A 23,087-nucleotide genomic window follows, 5' to 3' on the forward strand; every position below is an offset into this window, starting at 1 on the left:
GCCTCTGCATTGTCAGACTGTAAGTTGTAACTGCAGTAATCCCGCACACCGATAACAATGATAAAACTCTGGATAGTTATATTGTAATTATTATGCAATGCTATAGAAATAATTAGTATGTAACGGAAATCACCCAAATGGGAAGAAAATACAATTAATATGATGTTTCCTTTAAGCTTTTGAGTTATAAGCCTTGCCTTTCAGATGTCTGAGACCACAGCTAAGAGAACCTGGAATTCTGTATTCAGGAAGAAAAGAATAGAAGAGATAGATACTGTGGGAGATTTTCTCCAAAAACAGTACAAGAACAGTGAAAACCTTTGCAGTTTTCAGTTACATTTATAAGAGCATATTAGATATATGGCAAAGATTAAATTTACGCAAGCTATAGAATCTGGAACCACGTCTGCATCGTGTTAAAAGGTATGAATAACATCTATTGTGGCACAGCAGGGGTTTTAGATGAAACTTGGAACCCTACACCCTAAAATCATAGTTGATAAAGTCACCTTCTCTTAGAGAAACTGAAGGCCACCTAGCCTCTCCCTCTCTCTTTGTCCTAATTTACACCTAAACGTCTAAACATAGCCCTCACGAAGAAGTGCTCTAATCTCGGCTCCTGCTAAAGCTCTAGTAAGGTCTTGAATGAATATTCCACCAATTTTGATCACTGCACTCTGACCACAAAGACACGATCCAGTCTGAAGAGTGTCTAGAGAACAGCAACAAGGATGGCTGCAGAGGTTCTGAAAATGACTGGGAGTAAAAGATGAAAAGTTCTGAAGTTGTACAGCCTGAAAAGAAAACTGAGGAAAGATGTAACAACAATCTTTACATATGTGAAGCATTGATGCAGGGAAAAACTCTTCTTCGTTCCTGCCTGTGTGCAGGACAAAAGAGTGATATAAATAGCAGCAAAACAAAAGTAGATTACATGTTAGAAATGTTTTGGGTTTTTTTAATAAGGAAGATAGTTGAACACCACAACACAGTTAAGGGAGGCATGTTATCTTCAAATATAACAGATTTTAAAATGTAAACTTGCCAACAATGGTTTAGTGGTAGTCTTTCTGTAGTTGTGTTGGTCTAAAGACTTAAACAAGACAAGATCTGTGGAATGAAGTGATATATTTTATTAGATCAACTGATGCAGCTGGAAGATGGACACAAGCTTTCAGGCACACCATCCCTCTTAGGATCTAAAGAAGCATCTGATCTCAAGAGCTTATGTGCCTTAAAGTCTGTGTATTTTTTTCCAGCTGTTTTAGATAGTTTAAGAAGAGAATGACTTAACTCTATCTGATTCCATTTTAGATTTGGACAACCTCTTGAGGCCCCTTCTAACTACATTCTGTAGCATTCTGTGATCTGTTTAATGTATTTAAATTAAGCATAGTGCTATATCCTGACAGATTAAGGAGACTTTGAATCTTCATCCGGATTTGCATGATGAATGAATTATTGTTTACAGGAGAAAAACCTTTGATGTACAATGACTTGTACTGTTTTCTTACAAGAAGTATTGTGGTGTTTCTGGAAAATTTTGTGCATCTGTTTTTGAAGAGCTTTTGGTGACTGAATCTAAAACATTCAAAAGCTATTGATTGCTACAATCTCTCAGGGTTTTACTTCCAAAGTTATTCAAAACCTTATTTTTAGGATACTTTCTCAGACTCAATTTTGGCATTTTTAATGTATTAGGTTATGAATTTAGTGCAACTATGTTAAAGGACCAATTTGCCTCATTTATAAAAGCCTTTCAAATTGGAAAAAAAGGAGAAGCAAAGATATAAAACAAGCTTTAAAGGCACATCATGTAAAGTGTCTGCTACATGGTGCTTTTGATCACAGTAATCATCATAAAAAATGTATCACATTTAAAATGGGTAGTCCTCAATACTGCAAAAATTACCTTTATTTACTTACCTCAAACCACAGTTACCCAGACAACTGTTACAGATCCTCTGCAGATGCAATAGATATATCATGCCCAGCAAAATATTTCATAAAATTATTTTTGTCTTAGTGCAGTTTACAAGAGTCCATGTGGTAGCCATTTGAATTAAGCATCACACGATTGTAAGAAAAAGATAAACTTTTACAAATGTAGATGTGTATTGCCATAGACGAGAGCCAATGGATTAAGATAGACATGAAGAAAGCTGTGTGAATATTTAGTGAAGATAAACTAGCAGGAAAATAAGATGCTTTATATGTCAGATTATTTCCCATGCTGTGGTCTGTGGAAAACTTATTCTTTGTGTACTATGATTCTTTCTACATGTACACTCTTATTTCCACTCTAAAAGAAAACACATGGTTCTTACACTGAACTACATATTCAATATTCTGTGTTAAACAAAGGACACAAACATTTCCTTAATTCTCCAAAGCCAAGCGTTTTCCTGTTGATGCATTCCCAAAGTCATTTCCATCTCACTAACTTGTCTTTCCAAATTCAGTTTGCATTGCAGTGTGGAAGAATCACCACATGCGGACCGTTACCAACTATTTCATAGTGAATCTTTCTCTGGCTGACATTCTGGTCACAATTACTTGTCTTCCAGCAACTTTAGTAGTGGACATCACAGAAACATGGTTCTTTGGGCAGCCCCTCTGCAAAGTGATTCCCTACTTACAGGTATTATTTTACTGTGTTTGTGTATACATGTTATGAAAAGGACAAAGAACGATAGCATCTTCCTAACACTGATGATCTGACGGAAGTCTATCCCTGCTACTGAAGTAGATATGTCAAGGTATATGCTGAGGATTAATGGACTGTTCCACTTATGAATATGTTTATGCTTAATAAATATTTTTCTCAGCCCATCTGACTGATAGACTTGGGCAATACACTTTCTGGAAAATTTGATGCTCTTCATTTTTCACGATCTTTTTTTAATGATTCAGAAAGGATATAAAGCAATAAAAATGTCTGTACCTAGAATTACAGTCATTTATACTCTGTGTGTGGGGCCCCAAAACAGCTGCACAAGTGTCCAGGACAGAGAATCAAACTTCTGAAGGGAGATTGGGCTTTCATATGTGTTTAGTGACTTACTTTGCATTCTTTAGAGATAGTCAAAGTATCTGGGTTCACCGGGAGCTGATCAGATTGTCTGCCTTAAGCAATAATTGCCACCACTCATTTACCAGTGGACTTAATTAGTTATGAGATCATTTGCATCAAAATGATTGACAAGTACCTTTTCTAGGAGTATTTGGTCAGATGAACTGACGGGGCATAATAGAATGACAAGTGCTTGGCCTTTCCGTTGTTATAAATCAAAAGAGTTAAGCAGATCTCTGTATGTATACAGGTGATCAGCTCTATGCCTCCAGCACAATTTATATATATCATACCTGCATGGCTGGAGAGCCACATTGTCAAGGGCAACAATTCTCCAGCAGGTATGTCCTCTACTCGATACAATCAAAATCACAAAATTTTTTTCAAAGCTTCCATTCTAGTGGAAGAAAATCTGAAGAGAAAGTGAAATGATCACCTAGTGTACAGCGTGAAAGAGTAAAACCAAAGTGATAGGTTAGTTCGTATACTGAATAGAAGGTAGAATGACTTAGTCTGCCTTAGGCTGATTGTTGTTGGTGGTTGTTTTTTTTTCATGACACCCTGAATTTCCATTGTTCCTGTGAAAACTGAAAAGGCAAAATGATGGTACTGGTATCCAAATATAACATAGAAAACAAACAAATAAAATTGTTCTACAAGAAAAAAGATCTAACTAGTCTGTAATGTTTTAAAAGTAGTTTTTCAGATAAAGTTTTTCAAATTCTTAGTTGCATAAATTTGCTCTTTCAGAATCTGACCCTTCTACACCTACTCAATTTACGTAGCACCCTAATCTGTGAATTGTCCTGTTGATTCTTGTGGGACTACAGCAGATGAGGATATCTGTTGTAATTTTGTAAGAAGTAATTTTAAAAGGAGTCTTTTTCTGTGAATAATTTCTATTTAATAATTGCAGATAAAGAGCTAACTATGTTGAAATTAGAAATAATTTTTAAAACTCTGGGAAAAAATACAATAAATAACTTTTAAAGCTCTGAAAAAATTACATTTACATTCACATAGTATTTCCTTTTCTTTAGACAGTTTCAGTCTCTGTGTCTGTGCTAACACTCAGCTGCATTGCTTTGGATCGATGGTATGCAATTTGTCACCCTTTGATGTTTAAAAGCACAGCCAAGCGAGCAAGGAACAGCATTATAATTATCTGGATTGTGTCCTGCATCATAATGATTCCTCAGGCTATTGTTATGGAGTGCAGCAGTGTGTTCCCAGGATTAGCCAATAAAACCACCTTGTTCACAGTGTGTGATGAGCACTGGGGAGGTGAGTGTGTCATTGACCGTAAAGACTGAGCCTGTACTGCTGTCAAGTAATAAAAATATCAGGCCATATTAATATGCATTCAAGTTGTATAAAGATATCACAAAATGTTCTTAATTATATAAGCTTTCCTAGAACTACCTTTTTTCAAATACTGTGAAAATCTATTTTCTTTTGTATTGCTAAGACTTAAAAGTACATTTTAAACCAAGTTTAAATGAATGAGGCTGGCTTATGTTTTGACTGTGTTAATGTTTCCCAGAGGGCAGAAATGTTCCCACCCTCAAATGCTTATATAATTCTGTGATCGATGGACATTGCAGTTTTACAAAGACTTCAGTATTTAGCCTTAAGAAATAACCACACGAGAACAGAATTTCTGTTTACCCGATATATTGCTTTTGCTAATTGCTGATATTTGACTAGTCTTTATAGATATCTCCTGGGACTTCAATGCAAATTGCATGTCATTACAGAATTTACAGAGATGTCATTGATATGGGGTAACGAATTAGTCTACAATTTGAAATTTGTCATGGACAAGATAATTTAAATTACTTTGTAAATGTAATCAGTTACAAATGATTCTATCCAAGAAGTGTAATTCTGCCTTTCCAGTTTAACTTTGAATCTAACTTGTTCTGTATTTGAATTCGGCTGTAAGAAGCCCTAAGGGTTGCCAGGGAGTAACTACTTCTATTTTGTCTCCGATCACAGCAAGTGATGTTAGCCACCCACCTGAATGGTTAAGACTCAACTCTGGTGGGCCTTGGCACAACTCCAATGCTAATAGAGCGTATGAGTTACGTACTGTGACTCTGACACTGGATATAATGACCATCAGTAATACCATTATTCACACACAGGAAAATAAAGCCAACTTTGCCAAAACATATAACTAAAATATGCCTGTTTAATAGCCTCGAGTCAGACTAAAACACAATCAGATTGTCTCCCAGAGCTGTCTCTGCAGAAGATTGCAGTCCTGTGAACAATTAAGATAAAATACAACTGGATCACCTGTACTTAATTATTGTGATAAATTAGTTTAAGCAGACTGAACTGCTAAGGGCTCTTCCATGTGCTGTTTTGGAAGTTTCTCCCCTGCTAACGGCCTCTGCAGGGCCACCAGGGGATTAATGAGAAGACATTGGCTGTCACATTCCCTGTTTTTTATCTCCTTCATCCCAGTTAGTACTCTGGGACAAGGCAAGGCGGCAGAGATGACCATTAGCTAGCTGGCACTCGCTGCAGACAAAGATGTCCTGAAAGCTTGTAGGTTAGAAGAAACCTGTGTTAAGCTATGAGTACTGTACTTGCTGTTTCACTGGAGAGGACACATCTGCTCTTTACTTCTAGTGTTCATCTGTGAACAATTATGTATCCCAGTCTGCTGCTGGATGCTGCTGTATTTATGTGACTATTTTCTTTCACAGTGTTCACTCCAAGTACAACTTGTGTCCACTCATTTTGGCTGCAGAACTGATTTACCATGCCTTCATTAGTTCAAGTGTAGATCTGCAGCAAAGATTCTTTTAATCAACCTAGGAAATGACCATTATGTAGTTAATTCATTATGGATTCAGGAGAGCATTTAATAGGGAACACAGTCTCAAAATTTCCATATCTGCACTGGCCAATTTTGATTCCCAACAAGAAAATGCTGCTGTCAAACTACAGAGTCTGTAGTAGCCTTGGAACTATTTTAAAGAGAGCTCCTCATTCAGTGCTGTGCTGAAGTAGTTGCTGCCCACAGATAAGCCTGAGCTGAAGTGCCCATTATGCAAAAGAAAAAAAGTCCCATGTGTTGGCAAGACTCTACTCCTATGGAGTGTATTTGTCCAAAATGAAATCTACTGATCTTCAGGTTATGCTGTGAGCCTTCACTTGGATGTTTGGAGACGTAGAAAGGGGTATAATAAAGGCAAGTACTTGCACATAGAATTAAGTTCTTTTTCTGTGTGGCTTCTGAAATGAACTGCAAACACTCCAAAATGATTTTTTTTTTACTGATATTGAGCATGAAATGAAAATACTTTTACATTAAAAATAAGTTAAAATTTGCTGAAATGGAAAGCTTTTCATTCCACTGAAAGATAACAATCCTATTTTTATCCGTCTGCCTTTTTAATGAATTTTTCTTCTAATGATAATGCACCATCATTGCTAGTTATTCTGCTGGTGCATTTCAGCTATCCATAAAAAATATCCTCTCCAGTTTCTAATAATACCTTATCGTAGTAACTTGAGAGAAGAACCTTTCTATGCATCAAGTTACAAGTAGGTTGCTCGAACCATGGAATTACTTAGTAAATGTAGAGTTGACCGTATATTATCAATGAGGATAAAATATAATACATATGTACCTTAACATTCCTTTCAGACTATGGACAATAGAGTGTCATTAGCTCCAAATAATTTCCATTCGACTGAAAATGTCTAAGGACACTGAGTTGGGACAAAGCATAGAAGATGCAGTTTTTCTACTGAAAATCAGTGTTTGAATCACAAAGGCCCCCAAACAGAAGAACAAAAGAACAAAAGAATAGGTAACAGGGCAGCAGTTTATAAAGATGGGTGAGACTTCAGGCCAGAAGAAGGAATAGAGAGCCAACATTTTCAAAGAAAGTAGTTGCATTTTTGTTGGACTTTGTTTTGCCTTTTTTGTCTATGGGAATATCGAGGGTCAAAGAAAGCTACATAGGAGGAGGGTGAAGGAGAAAGAAATTTAGGTTCCTACAAATAAGCTATATTTTCTTAGAGAAAGTGGGGATGTAGATATTGCACATACTAAAGACACTCTGAGCAAATCCTATAGGAGAGTCAATTTAGAGGAAAGGGGTCATATTTGGGTGTCTACTGCCTTTTTTTAGAACTGCATATAGTTTGTGCTGTTTAAAATTAGGGTACGTTTGATTAAATCTTTGCAGAGCATCGTGTACACTCTGTGTCCCAAGGATGTTAAACTGTAAATTGTCAAGGTTGGGACTGCAAAAAGGGGGTGTTTAATGACACTTTCCAAAGTGTTTTGGATGTCTATTCTAATTCTGGGAACTCAGGGCCACTGAAACATGAGGTGCTATGGAGGACTAACAGGAAGCCTTCTCCAGGAAAATGTCAGAGATGCCAAAGCAGGAGACAGCACTGTACCCTACCCAGACTTAGGTCCAGCTGCTGAAATCCATACAAGTCTGATGAGTGTCTGGAAGGAAGGTCTGATCAGCACTGTGACACTTGGGGTCCTTAACAGTGAACAAATAGTGGCCACCCTGACTAATAAGATTTCAAGCGTGCTGTTGGAGACCTGCCAGTGACTGCAAATGGAGCAATAGTTCAGCCTAAACCAGGGCTCAATTTCGTTTTAATTGCTTCTGGCATTCCTGAATATAAAATTCATTGCCAATTCTAGGCTGAGGGTTTTTCATTTCGAGTACTGTCTAATAACAATATTTTATTTGGGAATGCAGAAGGATCCAACATGTGACCTATGCAGGCTCACTTAAGGAGCCAGTGTTGGACACAGTTCTATAATAGTGTGTAATTGCTATGTGCTGAATTTGATGATAAAGTGCCAAACTAAAAGAAACATATATTAAAATGAGTTCACCATGTGTCCAAGTCAGCTAAATACATGCTCTTAGAGCTGTTCACGAGAAGCATTAGCCAAAGTGCATTAGCCAACCCCTTTGCAAATGATAAAAAGAATGTGGAGATAATCCTTTCCCAAAATGACATGGTTGAATGGAAACAAAGGGAAGACTTTGTGTTCCATTTCCTCGTAGACTACTCATAAAATAGTACAAAAACATACTGTCTTAATTCTGAAAAACAAATAGCTGGAAATTGCATTATTACATGAAGGTTTATCCATCCTGTTTATTGAAGTGTTCAGAATTTAAGGAAAAACTTCTGGGATATTTTAATGCAGAAAGAAGTTAGAATATTGCTAATACTAAAATTATGCTTGGTGTTGTCATGAATTCATAACTCAAGCATAATATATCAGGTTTGAAAACATAATTTTAGTATTAGCTAACTGTAAGTACTCTGACATAGGAACATAGACCATGTCATGTAGTCGAATTTTCTCTATTCTGGGCACCCACTTCATAACATCCCTATTTATTAAGCTTTAATCTAAAAGTATACTCTTTTAGCTGCATTGCTTCTTCATATTGGTAACTCCAAACCTCAGAGGTGTCTTCCTGAGACTAGGGAACCTGGGAACTCTCTACTGATGCTCAACAAACTTGATAGTCTTGTTGTGTTTCCCTGTTCTTAGGGAAGCTGTCAAGAGTACCAATTTCATTATGCAGCTATGGCTTAAGGAAGTATTTCATTTGCTAGACATATCAGAACTTTTGAGTCTGTGTTGTTTTCAGTTTGTATACATATGTATACGTATACCTGTATGTATAGATGTATTTACACAAATATAATAAAATTCTGGCAAAAATCCAGAATCTGTAGTTTCAATCTTCTACTTCCTTGCTTCATTGAAATCAGTCTGGGACTGGAACACAGTGTCAAGAAGGAAGCTTTAGAAAAGTTTTAAAACTTGTTTAATAACCCCTGCAACAGACAGAAGGCGGCTTGTTTTAGCATACTGATCCTTCATCAGGTGGAGTAATCATACTGTATGGCTGGTGATGAGTAGGAATGCCAATCTCACCCCAGTCCAAACCCCATGACCACCTGTTTGCTTTTTGTCCCCTCCTCTCTTGTCAATAAAACAGCAGCCAGTGATGTGAGAATCATTAATTTCTTCTTAAAGAGATGGTTACTCCAGCTAAGAATGATCTCCCCCTGTCCTGAAGCCCATTAAGTGACCATGGAAGGCAAAGACACTTTTCTCCTTTTCTGCTTGGCAGTAAGAGGTTCAGCAGTCCCAGTCAGGCAGCTTATATATCACCAGGACCATAGACTGATTGATGTTCTCATTCAAGAAGCCTGGAACTCACTTACTTGATAAATGTACGGTATCCCAAACCAGCCCTTCCTCCTTCTTGCTGTTGTGATTGTCAAACAGCTTTAAAGCTTTTCTTTGGCTTGAGAAGCTAAACAGAGTCATGCTTCTTAGGGAAATGTTCTACAAAGGGCTTTGCCCTGGGTGGAGGAGGGACAGGTTTCCTTTGATGTTTAGCAGCTGGCGCTTTCCAGGTGGCTAAACTTCAAAGGCAAGTGTTAGGATCTTCCTCCAACCTGGTCCCTCAGTTCTTTGTAGATAGCTAGGCTCATTTAATGTTTCACTTTACTTGGAATGCTGAATTTGAAGCCATAAACCCCACATGGCCTTTTAAATATGTACTGACCTTCTACCTGAAAGGGGCCTGGCTGCCTGCAGAACATTGATGAGGCAGGTGGCACCTCCTTCTGAGCAGAAAGAATGTACTTTCAGCTCTGACCTCCCGTGATCCCAGTAAGTCACATTACTCCAGTTTCTCCTTAATCTCTCCACCCGTGAAGCATGCATGTCGGTATTTTCCTGTCTGACAGGGCTGCTGTGAGGCTGCATTTTCTGGAACGCAAAAATGAGTTTGAGATCATCAGTCAATATACAAACCCAGGTTATCACCACTTATAAAAAACCTGCCCCAAATGGTCTGCTTCCCCCAGGAACATTGACAAGAGCTAGTAGCTGCAGCTGCTAGTTAAGAGTTGGTAAGTTGGTCTGCTCCAGGATCTTAGAGCAAGTAAGGAGCTAAATGCTGCTCATCTGAATTTTTTGAACCCTGATCCATAAAAGCTGTCAAATGTCAATGGCAACATCTCTGTTACCTTTGCTAGCAATGAGCATGGGCTGGATTTTGCTAAGCAAGTTTCTATTTCTCTGTTACTGAAGTTTTTCTGACTGGTGAACCAGTTGGTGCTTTCAGGCCCAACACTGAGTCGAGTCTGGGTTTGAGGGTGAGCCTGGAGTTAACACGACGGTGTACTCCTCCCTGCTATGAGAATTATGGGCCAAGTCTTCGTACCTCCTTGTCTAATCAAAGTGTAAGGGATTCTCCTGGCATGCAAAGGGACCTCTTGTTTCATAGGGTCCACAATCTCAACTACTTTAAGAAGCAGAAAATAAGTTTGACTCAGCAACATTTTGATCTCATGCAATTCTTTTTTTTTTTTTAATTATTAAAACTACAATCAATACAGAGTTTCAGTTACAGATCTTATCATCCTGAAACATTCAGAAATTCTGGAAATTAACATAAACATTCCTTCTTTACTCTAGTCAAAACGCAATCCTTAGGATTACCATGCAATCTAACTGCTCATGGAGTGCACAGTTTCTCTTCTGCTACATAACGTCTCTCTCCATAATGTTCATTCCTTTTCTGAGACCATCCATAAATGTTAAGTTCTAATTAGTATCAACATTTGGTAATACCAAACTACATTTTATGTTACAAAAGTGAAAGCAAGTTTTCCAGGCACCCACTGCACATTCTGCTATAATCTAATGATGAAGTATATGACACAACACTCTTAAAACACAGTGCACAGACAGATATTTGGCTCTAAGCAAGTAACATTCATAAGTTGTCTTTTGAAAGAGATACACAGGAAACTAGAACACAGTGGTAGCAAACTCATTATTGTTAAAGCTGAGTCAAAAATAATCTTGGTAATTTCCTAAGTTCAGAGCACTTAACTCTAAATTTATTTAATTAAGTCTATTTTTTACAAATGTAATCAGAATAATAAATCATTGAGTCTTAATCACATTTATTCTGCCACCAAAAAGTGATTTAAGACATATCTCTCCCTCCTCCAATCAGCATCCTGTGTGCTCTCGTCTACATTCTCTATAGGTGAGAGACTGTGCAATTTACTCAGGGATACATAGCAACCTTTGCAGAATTAAAAATAAAGACAATTACACAATCTGTTAAATACGTCAAAGATGAGGTAGGTTGGATAATTAGTTAACTATTGTTAGATAATGAAATTTTCTATCTTTCACTGATTTAATAAAGAGCAAATCTTAAGACTTCATACCTAAAGCAATAATGTGATATGAAAGCAATAATGTGATATGTGATGCTTGAGATAAAAGCACGTTTATAATAGCAACAGAATGTACATAGAATTGATTAAAAAAATCAATCCTGATCATAATATTATTGGATGCATCTTTCCTTATAGGCTATTACATTTGAAAAACACGTGCATATCTATATGGATAATTTGGCTTTAAGTGATTTTGAAATGTATGTATATTTAAATGCACTTTTCCTATTTTAATTCTCTTTCCAGCTGAGGTTTACCCCAAAATGTATCACACATGCTTTTTTCTGGTGACATACATGGCACCACTGTGTCTTATGGTGTTGGCCTATTTGCAAATATTTCGAAAGCTGTGGTGTCGCCAGGTAAGTCACTTAACACTAGTTCTATTTGCTTGCTGTTGTGACTATATGCGGATTCCTATGTACAATCTTCTTCTCTATATGCTCCATGTTGTCACATGGATTTTTACATCCAGCACTGTTTCCAGGTTCAGAGGCACTGCTGGCTTACAGCCACCTTGGGTAGGCACTGAGATGCACTAAAGAAAGAAGGCAGTCAGGCTGAATGTAAACCCCTTCTTGCTCATGTCTATGAAGGGCTTAGATGGAGAGAAAGAGAGAAAAAGGCAACAGAAAGATTGATTATAGGCAGGAGAAAGATCCCTCTCATTGTATCTGAAATGTTTACCAAAATACCTTAGATGACCTTATTTATGCTGCTAAAATCTCCTGTAACAGCCAAGAGTTAGGATTGACCTTTTCATTTTGTTAGCAGTCTGTACAATTTTTTATTTTTATTTTTCATTCTTCAAAGTCTCAGGTTCATAGCAGGTCCAATCTGAACAAAAGTTAGATTAGAACATCCAACTATCAGAACTGCGAGACTGGAATTGCCTGATGTGAAGCTGGCTGTTATCAGTAACTTTTGATGTGAATTACTGACAAATAATTGGCATGATTTGTAATGTGAACATCTTTTTTTTCAATTTTAAAATTAAAAATACCAGAAAGGAAACAGAAATACTAAACAAAACACCCCAAGCAAGCAAGCACACAAAGAACATTTGAACTGAAGTGGCAATAATGATGTGAATTTTTTCAGGAACGTTTTTCCCCCTCCAACAATTTGAAGTGGTGTCAGCCTGAGAATCATTTTCTGGGTGTGAACAATAATCTGTCATGCATCAGTTTATGGTTCTCTCTGCTGTCTTCTGCTTTGTCTGGGATTTATCTATAGCTGTAGTCTTCTGCCACCCCCTGCCCTGTCATTCTGTAAAGGACAATAAACTCATCCCATTGAAGACATGATGCAAGATATTCCCTCTCCTGCCCTGTCAAATGTCTGTAATAATGGCTGACATTTCCATCAGGATATGGCCATGAATCATTTCCCTCTCACCATTACATCTGACACCATCCAAATGTGAGGCTGTCCTGGCCAGGGCATAATATCTGCCACAACAGGAACATTTTTTATGCGGTTCAAAATGATCCATCAGAGAAATCACAAGTAGACTTTAGATTTCTAAATATACTTATGTTAAAAGTAAAAATCGAATCTTATACTGACAAAAAACATATCTCTTGCAAATAACTAAAATATAGGAAAAACCAAATACACTTTAAGGCATTTTGTTATCATCCATACATCATAATAGCAATTATTGTCACTTCTAATCAGATTAAATTAAAGCAGAGTTGCTCTTCATCTTGCTGTTTATCTTTAACTTACTTAACTACCTTATCACCATATGCCTTCTTAACCTTCTCTTCTGTACTTTCTTTACAATCTACCTAGTCTCTCAAACTTTTTGTTAATTACGTTAATGCAAAAAAATTGTTCTTAACCTGTATGTAGATTGAAAATGCTGGTACAGATTCAGAGCAGATGTTGAATGACTGGAAACCAACTGGGTTTGTTGGGTTTTTTTCCCCCCAATTGTATTAGCTGGCCGACTTCTTCTTCACAATATTTCTTCTCCCTATACATCTTGCATGCTGACAAGGTTAGGATGATCCTTTTTTTTTTTCCAGTGGCAAAAAGGCAAATAGTGCTATAGGCTTAGTGCTATCAATGACGCGAAATTACAGATGTCTCTTGCTAATATAGATGATATAATGTATGTGCATAGATTATACATAGCACTACGTATAAGAGGCTGCACTAAGTGAAATTAAAAACACTGCACATCTATTATTAACCGTGACTTGGCTGCAGACATGAGGCATCTTTCTAAGTGCAACAGGTGTGCCGTAATCAGTCATGTAGAGCAAATGAATGCACTGCTCTAAATGTATTATTTGATAATACTTTCAATTAAGAAATCATGCTGTTTACCAGAACTTCAGTTAAATACAGTGATCCTATTGCAAGGTACAATAAGGCTTCCTGATGTACGTGATAGATAAAACACAGCAAACAGTAGATGCTTTCTATGCCTCACACTTTTTCTAATGGTTCTTTTTTAAAATGGTGTGTGTTGTGCATGCAAATTTTCAGATGACTAAAGGTCAGATAGGTTTACAAGCTATCCTTACCATACTTTGTGCAATAGCTCTTAAAATTACTAATAGTGTCTTTGAGGCAGATCTTTGAATTAATTATTCATCTTTGTAAAGACAAGAACAGTCATGCCACAAAAGCCAGGGATTTGGGGTAATTTATTTTAATTATTATCAAGGAAGTAGTGACTTAGAAGGCTATGTTCTCTTGGGGATTTTAAGTAGATTAAAAGTAACTTCTGAACAAATAAATAGGACTGGATGGATTTATGATGAAAGCATTGGTACATAATTTGTATTATCAAGTTCCATACCGTAGGCTTCAATTTACCGATGTACAAATGCATTGACACTAAAGCCCACTCATATTAATAACTAGGAACCCTACCCATTTTCATTTTGTCAGCTTTCCAATCTTTGCAATTTGTTATTACATTTGGAGAGATTTACTTTGGTTAGAAACCCCTTGATAATAATATGAGGGGATAGAGGAAAGGTCCGTACAACTGCAACTTTTAGCACCTGTTTGGACACCGCTGGTGGGCTTCTAGCGAATCATTGGAATTACACAAATTCTCCACAATTATCTCTATACGGTTTCATTACTGAAAAGCATATCTATGCATTATGTTGGCATGTGTATACTTGTACATACATAATCATAGAATCACAGAATTGTTTATGTTGGAAAAGACCCTTAAGATCATTGAGTCCAACTGCAATGCTAACGCTGCGAACTCCACCACTAAACTATGTCCTTAAGTGCCACATCTACATGTTTTTTAAATACCTCCAGGTATGGTGACTCCACCAATTCCCTGAACCCTTTCAGTGAAGAAGTTTTTCCTAATATCCAATCCAAACTTCCCCAGCTCAGCTGGAGGCCATTTCCTCTCATCCAATCACTTGTAATTCATGTATGTGTGTTTACATAAATGCGTATTTGTAAATGTCTCTGTATACACACACACTTCTGAAGTGTTATGCTCCTTAGATGGTACTGGTTCAGCTATGCATCTGGGCATGTATAGCTTTTTTTTTCTCCTGATAAAATTCTTGCTGTATTATTGGCTATTGATGTCACAGTAGCAAAGCCCAGGTTTATGCCGGGTAAAGACTGAGGGGTCTTTACAAAGGTTCTCAATGCAAACTCCTGAAGATTTAGCAATTTAATACATAGTACACTGAGACTGTACATTGTATACAGTCCTACCTTTGATCACCTCTTGCTATAAAAGACTGCTTAAATACCAGAAAAGACCCGTCTACCTGCACGCACAGGTACAAACCACGTACACAGTCATCTCTAACATTATTGTAGAAATAGCCATTCACAGTTTTGAGCCAAGATAATGTTTATCTTCATCTAAATTGCATCTAGCTACAGTAGAAGCTGGTCACTGATTTCTTCAAGTGAATCTTTGGCATAATCAGGAGGGAGAGATTTGGCTGAATTTCTCTGCTTCCGTCTCTCGTTCTTGCTACAATATGGCCACGCAGTATGACTGAAAAGGAAGGAAGAGCTTCGGTTTCAAAGTTAGAAGAACAGAATATAAAAGCACTCCTGATAAGCCAGAATCAGAACCTTAGAGAGTGTATTATCTCAGTAGTGCATGCCAAAGGAGTGTCGCAGTACTACACCCCACAGCTAAGTAGGGTAAATCCCTTGCAATAGGACAGACATGTCCAAGTATGAAAATGATACTGCTGATTTCAGCTGAATGAGTGGGAACCCACAGTAGAAGTAAGTGCAAGGGGTTTTGTTATTTTTGCTTTATGTCCATAGAGACATTAGTAAAGAAATAAATGTTATAATGCATCTCCTGTTCTGCTTCATTGATTTCCTGTTCATTAGAACACAGCTTTGCCAAAATGTCCCAATAGTTGTAAATCAGTTTTGATGATGCACATAAACTCTAAATTAAGGGCTTGTCTGTGCAAGGAAGCTATTCACAAAAAAACCCCCCACCAAAACTCAACATTATAGCTTTTCTGGAACAATTATGAATGTTCATGCTTTTATTTTAGACCAAGTATTCCCTTTATAGATTACTTTTTTCTGAAATAAATACCCAGAATTTCATTCTTTTCTTGTCAGTTCATGTGGATAAGCCCTAATTTTTAAAATGTTACAATAGATAATTTGAATTTTGCAATTACTTTTAAATATGAATTATTTTACACTCATGAGACTAGTCACCCTGCAAACAATCACACTATGCATGAATAAAACCATATTTCTACCCAAAAGTTTTTTAAATGTATAACACTGAAAACATTATTAATGTCATTGTAACAGAGCTCTCTGAGAAAGTCTTCCATCTGTAGTCTTTCACCTTTGGATGCAGACCAGCACTTTTGAAGAACTGAAGCAAAATTATTTTATTTTTCTTGGTTTATGTGAGGGCACAGAAAACAAAAACTGAGATTTTTTTTTTAATAGCAAGGTGTTGCATCTACCTTTTGCAAGGTATTTTGGCTAATCTAATTCTTCTGACATCCTGGCACTCTTCCATGATTCCCTTCTATTAATCACTGTACATACATTCAGTTTTGAAGAGGCTTGCAGGGAGATCCACACTTCAGCTGTGATTTTTTTAGCTGCTTCCTGATCATCTAGATTGCATATTTGGAAGTTTTATGGTACTTAAAACTGTGTACACTTTAAATCCTTGTTTTCCAGCTGAAAAGCTGTTTAGTGTCTTAAATTAGCGGCATATTAATGGGATGAACTACTCTGTCATACCAGAAAACTTTTAATGTAGAACTTTACAGCAACGTAATTGCAGTAGTAGGGTTGGTAAATGTGATAGTCTGAAGAGACAAGCAAAGCAAGGTATTTGGGAAGTAAAGATAATTTTAATACATCAGTTGATATACTTGGATAAAACACTGGTCTATGCAGACCTTCAGGTGTGTCTGAAATCTGGTTTGTTCCTTCCAGCTACATCGATTAATTTAATAAAAAAGAATACTTCTCCCTGCAAGATTACGTTATGTACGTCAACACGTCTATTTTCCTTGTTACAGCTACCCACAGTGCTAGTTTTTCAAAGTGCCTCTTATTTTGTCATTTTTAGATCCCAGGAACTTCTTCTGTTGTTCAGAAAAAATGGAAGCCTCTGCAGTCCTCGGCACAGCCCCGAGGGCTGGGACAATCAACGAAGTCAAAGATTAGTGCTGTGGCAGCTGAAATAAAACAGATTCGTGCAAGAAGGAAAACAGCACGTATGCTAATGGTCGTCCTCCTGGTTTTTGCACTTTGCTATCTACCAATTAGCATCCTCAATGTCTTGAAAAGGTAAAGTTTGTCCCAAAATATAAACAATTGGTAAAGCTTTCCATCCAAAACGAATCCTCTGTTACTAAATTCCTCTTATTCTGGCAGATACTTTGGAAGGAGAAGCTAACTTATTTCCTGATAAAGAAATTGAAAATAATCATACACTTGTAAGAAAAAAAAGAATTATCTGTAGTATTTAAACTAAAGGCCATATTGTGGAACCCTTATTAGCAAGCTCTTCCTCATGAAAATGATCTAGCCTATCTCCTCATTAAAACCTATCATTTATATGGGATTACAGCTTGCTTGCTGTAAATGCACCCATGGAAATGCATTTACCTAAAGCAGCAGCTGAAGGTTATCAGGAGAGTGTCGTGTTGTGGCTTGGCCCTAAGGACTGTGAAATGCTGGGTTCAAACCCAAGTCCCATCATTTACAATCTTGAGACCTTAGGCTAACCCTTCAGCTTGCATATGAATCTTTGTTTTACTTATTTACCCTTTTCTCTTCATTGGAGACATAATGGTTTACACTCTAGTTTTTGTACAGTACCTGACAGGTTAAGGCTTTGATATCTCGTGAGACCTCTGGAATACCAATAAATAATGCATACAGCAGAAGACTTGAATATCCTAAAAATTGACAAGCCTTTTATTGATGCTTGAGGAACATTTTACTTTTTAAGGAATAGTTTCAAGTTGGATATGAAAACTTAAATACATCCCACTCAATTCTGGCACTTTCCTGAGGCCTAATTTAAGTACTTTTCAGGTCCCTTGGTAGTCAAAGTGCAGAGAAAGAAGTATTTCCAGAAGACAGTTTCAGGCCACCTATGATCTGAACCACAGAGGAACTACAGAGGCTGCCTCGACTGCAATAGCAGAGTAGGCCCATAGTTAGATTTTCACTTAAATGCAAGTGTTAGCAAAAGTTACGTGTAAGGAATCTGGACAAAGCGTGTTTCTCTGAAGGACAGAAGTTGCTACTGCAGCCTCAGGTTTTGTGCCAATTCAGTGCCTTTTCAATTCCAGAGCCCCTCTTTGTTGGAGACTAGACCTAGAGCTGGGAATCTCAATGACATTAATAGGTCAAAAGCAACTTTTCCCATCTTTTCTTGACTTATCTTACACCAGATGTCTTTGGTTACTTAGCACAAAAGCCACGCATCTGCACCATTGCAAAGTAAAGTACCGATGGTCTCCGTTGTGCTAAACCACTGAGACAGGAGGCTGAGGGATGGGGAGAGGACTCTATTCTCTCAAGAAAGCAAGCACTGTTGAATCAGCTTTTTTGTGATACTGCAAATAGGTCATGAGAGATAAAATTAGGCTAGAAGTTGCCAAATACTTTTATATGATTTCTAATTTTGCCATCTTTCAGGTTTGCATTTCTTTTTCTGTAGGGTTTTTGGGATGTTTAATCATGCCGATGACAGAGAAACTGTATATGCCTGGTTCACATTCTCACACTGGCTTGTATATGCAAACAGTGCAGCCAATCCTATTATTTATAACTTCCTCAGTGGTAAGTTACAGTTACCTAGAATTCAAGTTTAATGTATAGTTTGAATGTAATGAGCCATAGCAAATAAGATTAATGACTCTGTAACATCAGCCCAGTTCCAGGTGGGAGCTAGATCCTCTTCTTGGAACAAGTTGCCTGAGGTATCCCATTACCTTCAGGCTATCTACCTATAATTAAAATAAACAGTGCCAGGGCCTGAGTCCAAGTGTTTGAATTTGACTGTCCATGTCATTAATTTGGTAGAGAAGTCCCTGGCATGACTTTGGTATGAAACAATTACCGTTCCCCTAAACACTCCCCAGATACCGTCTGGGAGGTAGCACAGGCCAGGGGCTGTCCCCAGTTGGCATTTTATATGCAGGTATTGGGTTTTGGAGACTGTGAGTACTTGCATGATCAGACTGTGCCAACTAAGTTCAAGGCCAAAGAACCAGCCAGGATGCTGTTTACTTACTAGTATAGATTTGTCTTAGTTTGTCGTATTTGGCTAGAGACAGCAGAATCAGGACCTAAACTGGTGATATTACAGCTAAATACAGGGAGGCAAAAATATATTGATCCTCACTACATGTTTCCCCACTGTAGTTTTTTTGTGGTGTGTAGCATGAGGATGATTTGAACAATTTGCTCTGAGCCCCAAAAGCAGACTAATGGGCTGTCAAACACTTTGAATCTTCTTTTAAAATGTATTCAAGATGAAATACAAATTAACCATGCCCTCTCATTTCACATGTCAAGTAATGATTCAGTCATTTAAGCCTACCATCGCTCAATTACTTGGTTTTGTTAGATATGTTATTAATCAACAGACTATTCATGACATGTTTTAATAAATCATTCTAGTTTGCCCATTCTGTCTAGCCAAGAATAATTTAGGTTTCATACCATACCTCACATATCTTCTTACAAAGGTTATATTTTTTCTGTCTTTCTCCAAGGTGTTGAAACTGTGATTTCCCACTTCTGCATTAGAAGAACATCTGGGTATTTTGGGTTAATTTTGCTTTAGATAGCTGCTTTTTTCTAATACATAAAGTTTGTTGAAACGCAGTTTATATTACAAGTTTTTTCATGAGTCTCTTTTGTGTTTGACAGGGAAATTTAGAGAAGAATTTAAAGCAGCATTTTCTTGTTGCATCTTTGGCATTCGCAGTCACCATGATGAACGTCTCACCAGAGGTCGTGCCAGTACAGAGAGTCGGAAATCCTTGACCACCCAGATCAGCAATTTTGATAACGTTTCAAAACTTTCAGAACACGTTGTATTGACCAACATAAACACAATTCCAGCAAATGGTACTATACCTATTACCCACTGGTAGTATATTTGTCCTTCAGTCTTTTGATGCTGGGGAAGTAAAACTTAATTGTGCATGCAACAATATTTGAATCTGAGAACAATGCAATGAGAGGAAGGTGTTTACAATTAGGAACTGACTATAAGAAAAGTAGCTTAAAAGAAATATTTTATAGAATATGCTACAACTTTGGTTACATATTGATGAAACAAAATTTCATCTCATTTATTCAAAAGTTGAGCTGCAATTGGGGAGAGGGTTAGGTAATCATATTTTATATAAATGTTTTCTTCGGATCCCTACTTCCTTTAGACTCCTAAGTAAATAAAGAACAGATACCTGAAAGTGTGAAAATAATTTTCCCTGGAGTTGCAATGTGTTTATGAACAGCTATATTCTACTCCAAGCTAATTCTCTGAAGTTGTGGTCTATATTATAACAAATATTATAACCAAAATTGGGTGTACAGATTGAACTGAATGTCCTTGACCCTTTCAAATGATCTGCTTACCATGCATTCTGGTTTGAGTTGGACTGATCAAATAAGAAATTCACATTAATTTCTTTTCTCATGTTTTCTGTTCTTTTTCCTGTTGAGTGGGTTATTTTGTGTATTCAGGAACAGCTGGGAAACTACTTTTGATTTTACTCCAATACAGGTTGATAAACAAATTAACACACTCTGAAATGAAAGGCAGAAGTTGTTGAAGCTTTCCCAATTCTGAGTAAACACTGAAATGATTGTGCAACTCCCTAGCTTTGTGAATAGCTGGAAAATGGCATATAATTTATTACTTGATATTTCTCATTACATTATATGTTATATCCCAGCAGGACTTTGCAAGGGACTGAAAGTATAGGATTCATCCCTCCTTTCCTAGGGATGTGCACATTGGTTGTCTAGAAGTTATCTCAGACACTATAGGCTAGGACTATATAAGCTATATATTGATAACAGAGAAATTGGTATCTCCAAGAACAGCTGATCTGTTCCTAAAATATATATCTAAAAAGAATTTGTTAAATTACCTCTAAAGACATTTGGTATTTTCACTCACTATAGAGGCAATGTTTTTTTTCTGGCATTCAGCTTGTTCTTTTCCAGTAGTGTTGCCATTCCCATATGCAGAGCACAAGCAAGGTTACAGCCATGAAATCCAGATGACAGTGTGGCTGTAAGACGATGTTTTACTCTATATCGATTATTTGTTATTACACTCTTCTCCCTGCCTGTCCTGTGCTCATGGCAGGGGTCTTGCACTAGATGATCTTTAAAGATCTCTTCCAACTCAAACCGTTCTATGATTCTATTATTGACTTGTACACAGGAAGCCGTAGTGTTTTGCTGGTCACGCTCACATCTGGATAAGGTATCACAGGGCAATTTACAAAGTAATGCATATTAAATAAGTAGTAGAACACATTAAAGATGTTCAAGAGCAAGAAAATCAAGGTTTATGCATCAGAAATCCCCTTAGACTTCAGTCAAGAAGTCTTCACTTAAAATTTGCAAGTGTAATTTGGAACATTTTCTGGCAGACCATTTTGTTAATAGTGTTTTTGTTAATAGACCATTTTGTTAATAATTCTCTACACAGCGTTCAGAGAGTGACAATCACAGGGTGAGCCAGTCAGCTACCTGATACAAACAGTAAAATCATCTTAAAATCTTTATTTTATCTTACAGGTATCCCAGCTACACTCAGCCCATTGAAATCAGTGGAACTGCATCTCCGCATACCAGGGATGAACGTGACTTCAAGTTTAGATGAAGCTGTGAGGGTTTCTGCAGAAGACACTGGCAACACAGAGAACGTAGAGTGGGACAAATTCGTCCCTAGCATAACTAAACTTACCTCAATGGAGTTACAGCAAGGATGACTTTGGTTCAATGCATGTAAGACCACCAGAGAATGGCACGTGCTTTTAGCTGTGTTACAGACTACAACAACTGGACAAAGGGATTCCTTCAAAACGACTGCCTCTCCTATTTCTTCTCAGTCTTACAGAAACCTACTTACCTCAGCATGAGCTAAAGAACATGTCTTTAGAAGTCTTTTTAAAGATTGGATTGTATCATACTTTGTAAATATTGTAGATATTTATTTTTATATATTTTAGATGCTGTGGAATGTTCTAAAATGTATCATATAAAGCACTGTAAGTATTTGAAAGACTGTCAAACATAATTTATTTATATCCTGTTTCTATAAGTGAGTGACTTATTTACAAGGTATGCTTACTTATGCACTAGTGATATTCTCAAATTACTTTGCACTTCTTTTTCTGCTAATTCACTTGTAGTAAATTCTGCATTCATTTTGGAACTTTCACTTCAGATTGACTTGGGGAGATTCCAGGCTACTTTTCTAAGCACAGACATGCTTCTAAGATGGGAACACAAACTGCTGCAAGTCACACGTGTTTTCGTAAGATTACACTAAATAGCCAGTAATTTTTTCCTTCAGACTTGAGTGCCTAAAAAATAACTATTTAAATAAAACTTATGTCATGCTCAAAGGTGCTATAGGCTCAAAATTCCTACTCAGGCCAATAGGAATAACAAGTGTCAGCACCCCTGAAGGATAGGACATTTTAACTTTGGTAGCTCAATTTAGTCTATAATATCTGCAAATGTTGCTCCAGAAGATCTCTGAGGATCTTTAAAATAGAAAATATTGGTTATTTTGCTTGCTTTTACAATTTCTCTCTCAGCTGTTATTTAATACTAATGATACAAACAATTAACAGATTTATATGCCAAGAAAATATTGACTTTTCAATAATTAAAATAAAATGTTTCTTTCTGGAAATTATAGAGGTGATATCTCATTGGACCAGTAGATCAAGTGCTCACTTATCCATTTTCCATTTATGGGATAAGCTCCCTGGCCTGGGGCTTCCTACCATGCATTGTAATTTTTCTTCTTAAAGAATAAAGGTGATGCATCACTGGAGACATAGTCTACTAGGGAAACATGGCCTATTGGTTAGAAAGAGGCTAATCTAGAAGAACCTCAGCTACATTCTCCCTGTGACACTCCTCTTGCATTTCAGTCAAGATTTTTCAAAAGGAAGGGTGAGATGGGAGGGAGGACTTGTTTCTCAGTAAAAAGCAT

At 37.1% G+C, this 23,087-nt stretch overlaps 1 protein-coding gene across 1 annotated transcript in view; it reads left to right on the forward strand.

Annotated features, from left to right (window-relative positions):
* HCRTR2 (hypocretin receptor 2) overlaps positions 1-21,849 on the forward strand; it is a gene marked incomplete at its 3' end in the record, with an annotated part of 36,646 nt that extends 14,797 nt beyond the window's left edge. Inside the window, exons 2-8 of the mRNA XM_081997413.1 lie at positions 2,463-2,641; positions 4,114-4,357; positions 11,609-11,724; positions 16,944-17,164; positions 18,549-18,670; positions 19,766-19,966; positions 21,656-21,849. Coding sequence (XP_081853539.1) covers positions 2,463-2,641; positions 4,114-4,357; positions 11,609-11,724; positions 16,944-17,164; positions 18,549-18,670; positions 19,766-19,966; positions 21,656-21,849 — 1,277 coding nt within the window. The remainder of the gene's footprint in view (positions 1-2,462; positions 2,642-4,113; positions 4,358-11,608; positions 11,725-16,943; positions 17,165-18,548; positions 18,671-19,765; positions 19,967-21,655) is intronic.
* Positions 21,850-23,087: the final 1,238 nt, after the last annotated feature.

This window comes from Phaethon aethereus (assembly GCF_964289735.1).
Source record: "Phaethon aethereus genome assembly, chromosome: 3".
Classification (NCBI taxonomy): domain Eukaryota; kingdom Metazoa; phylum Chordata; class Aves; order Phaethontiformes; family Phaethontidae; genus Phaethon; species Phaethon aethereus.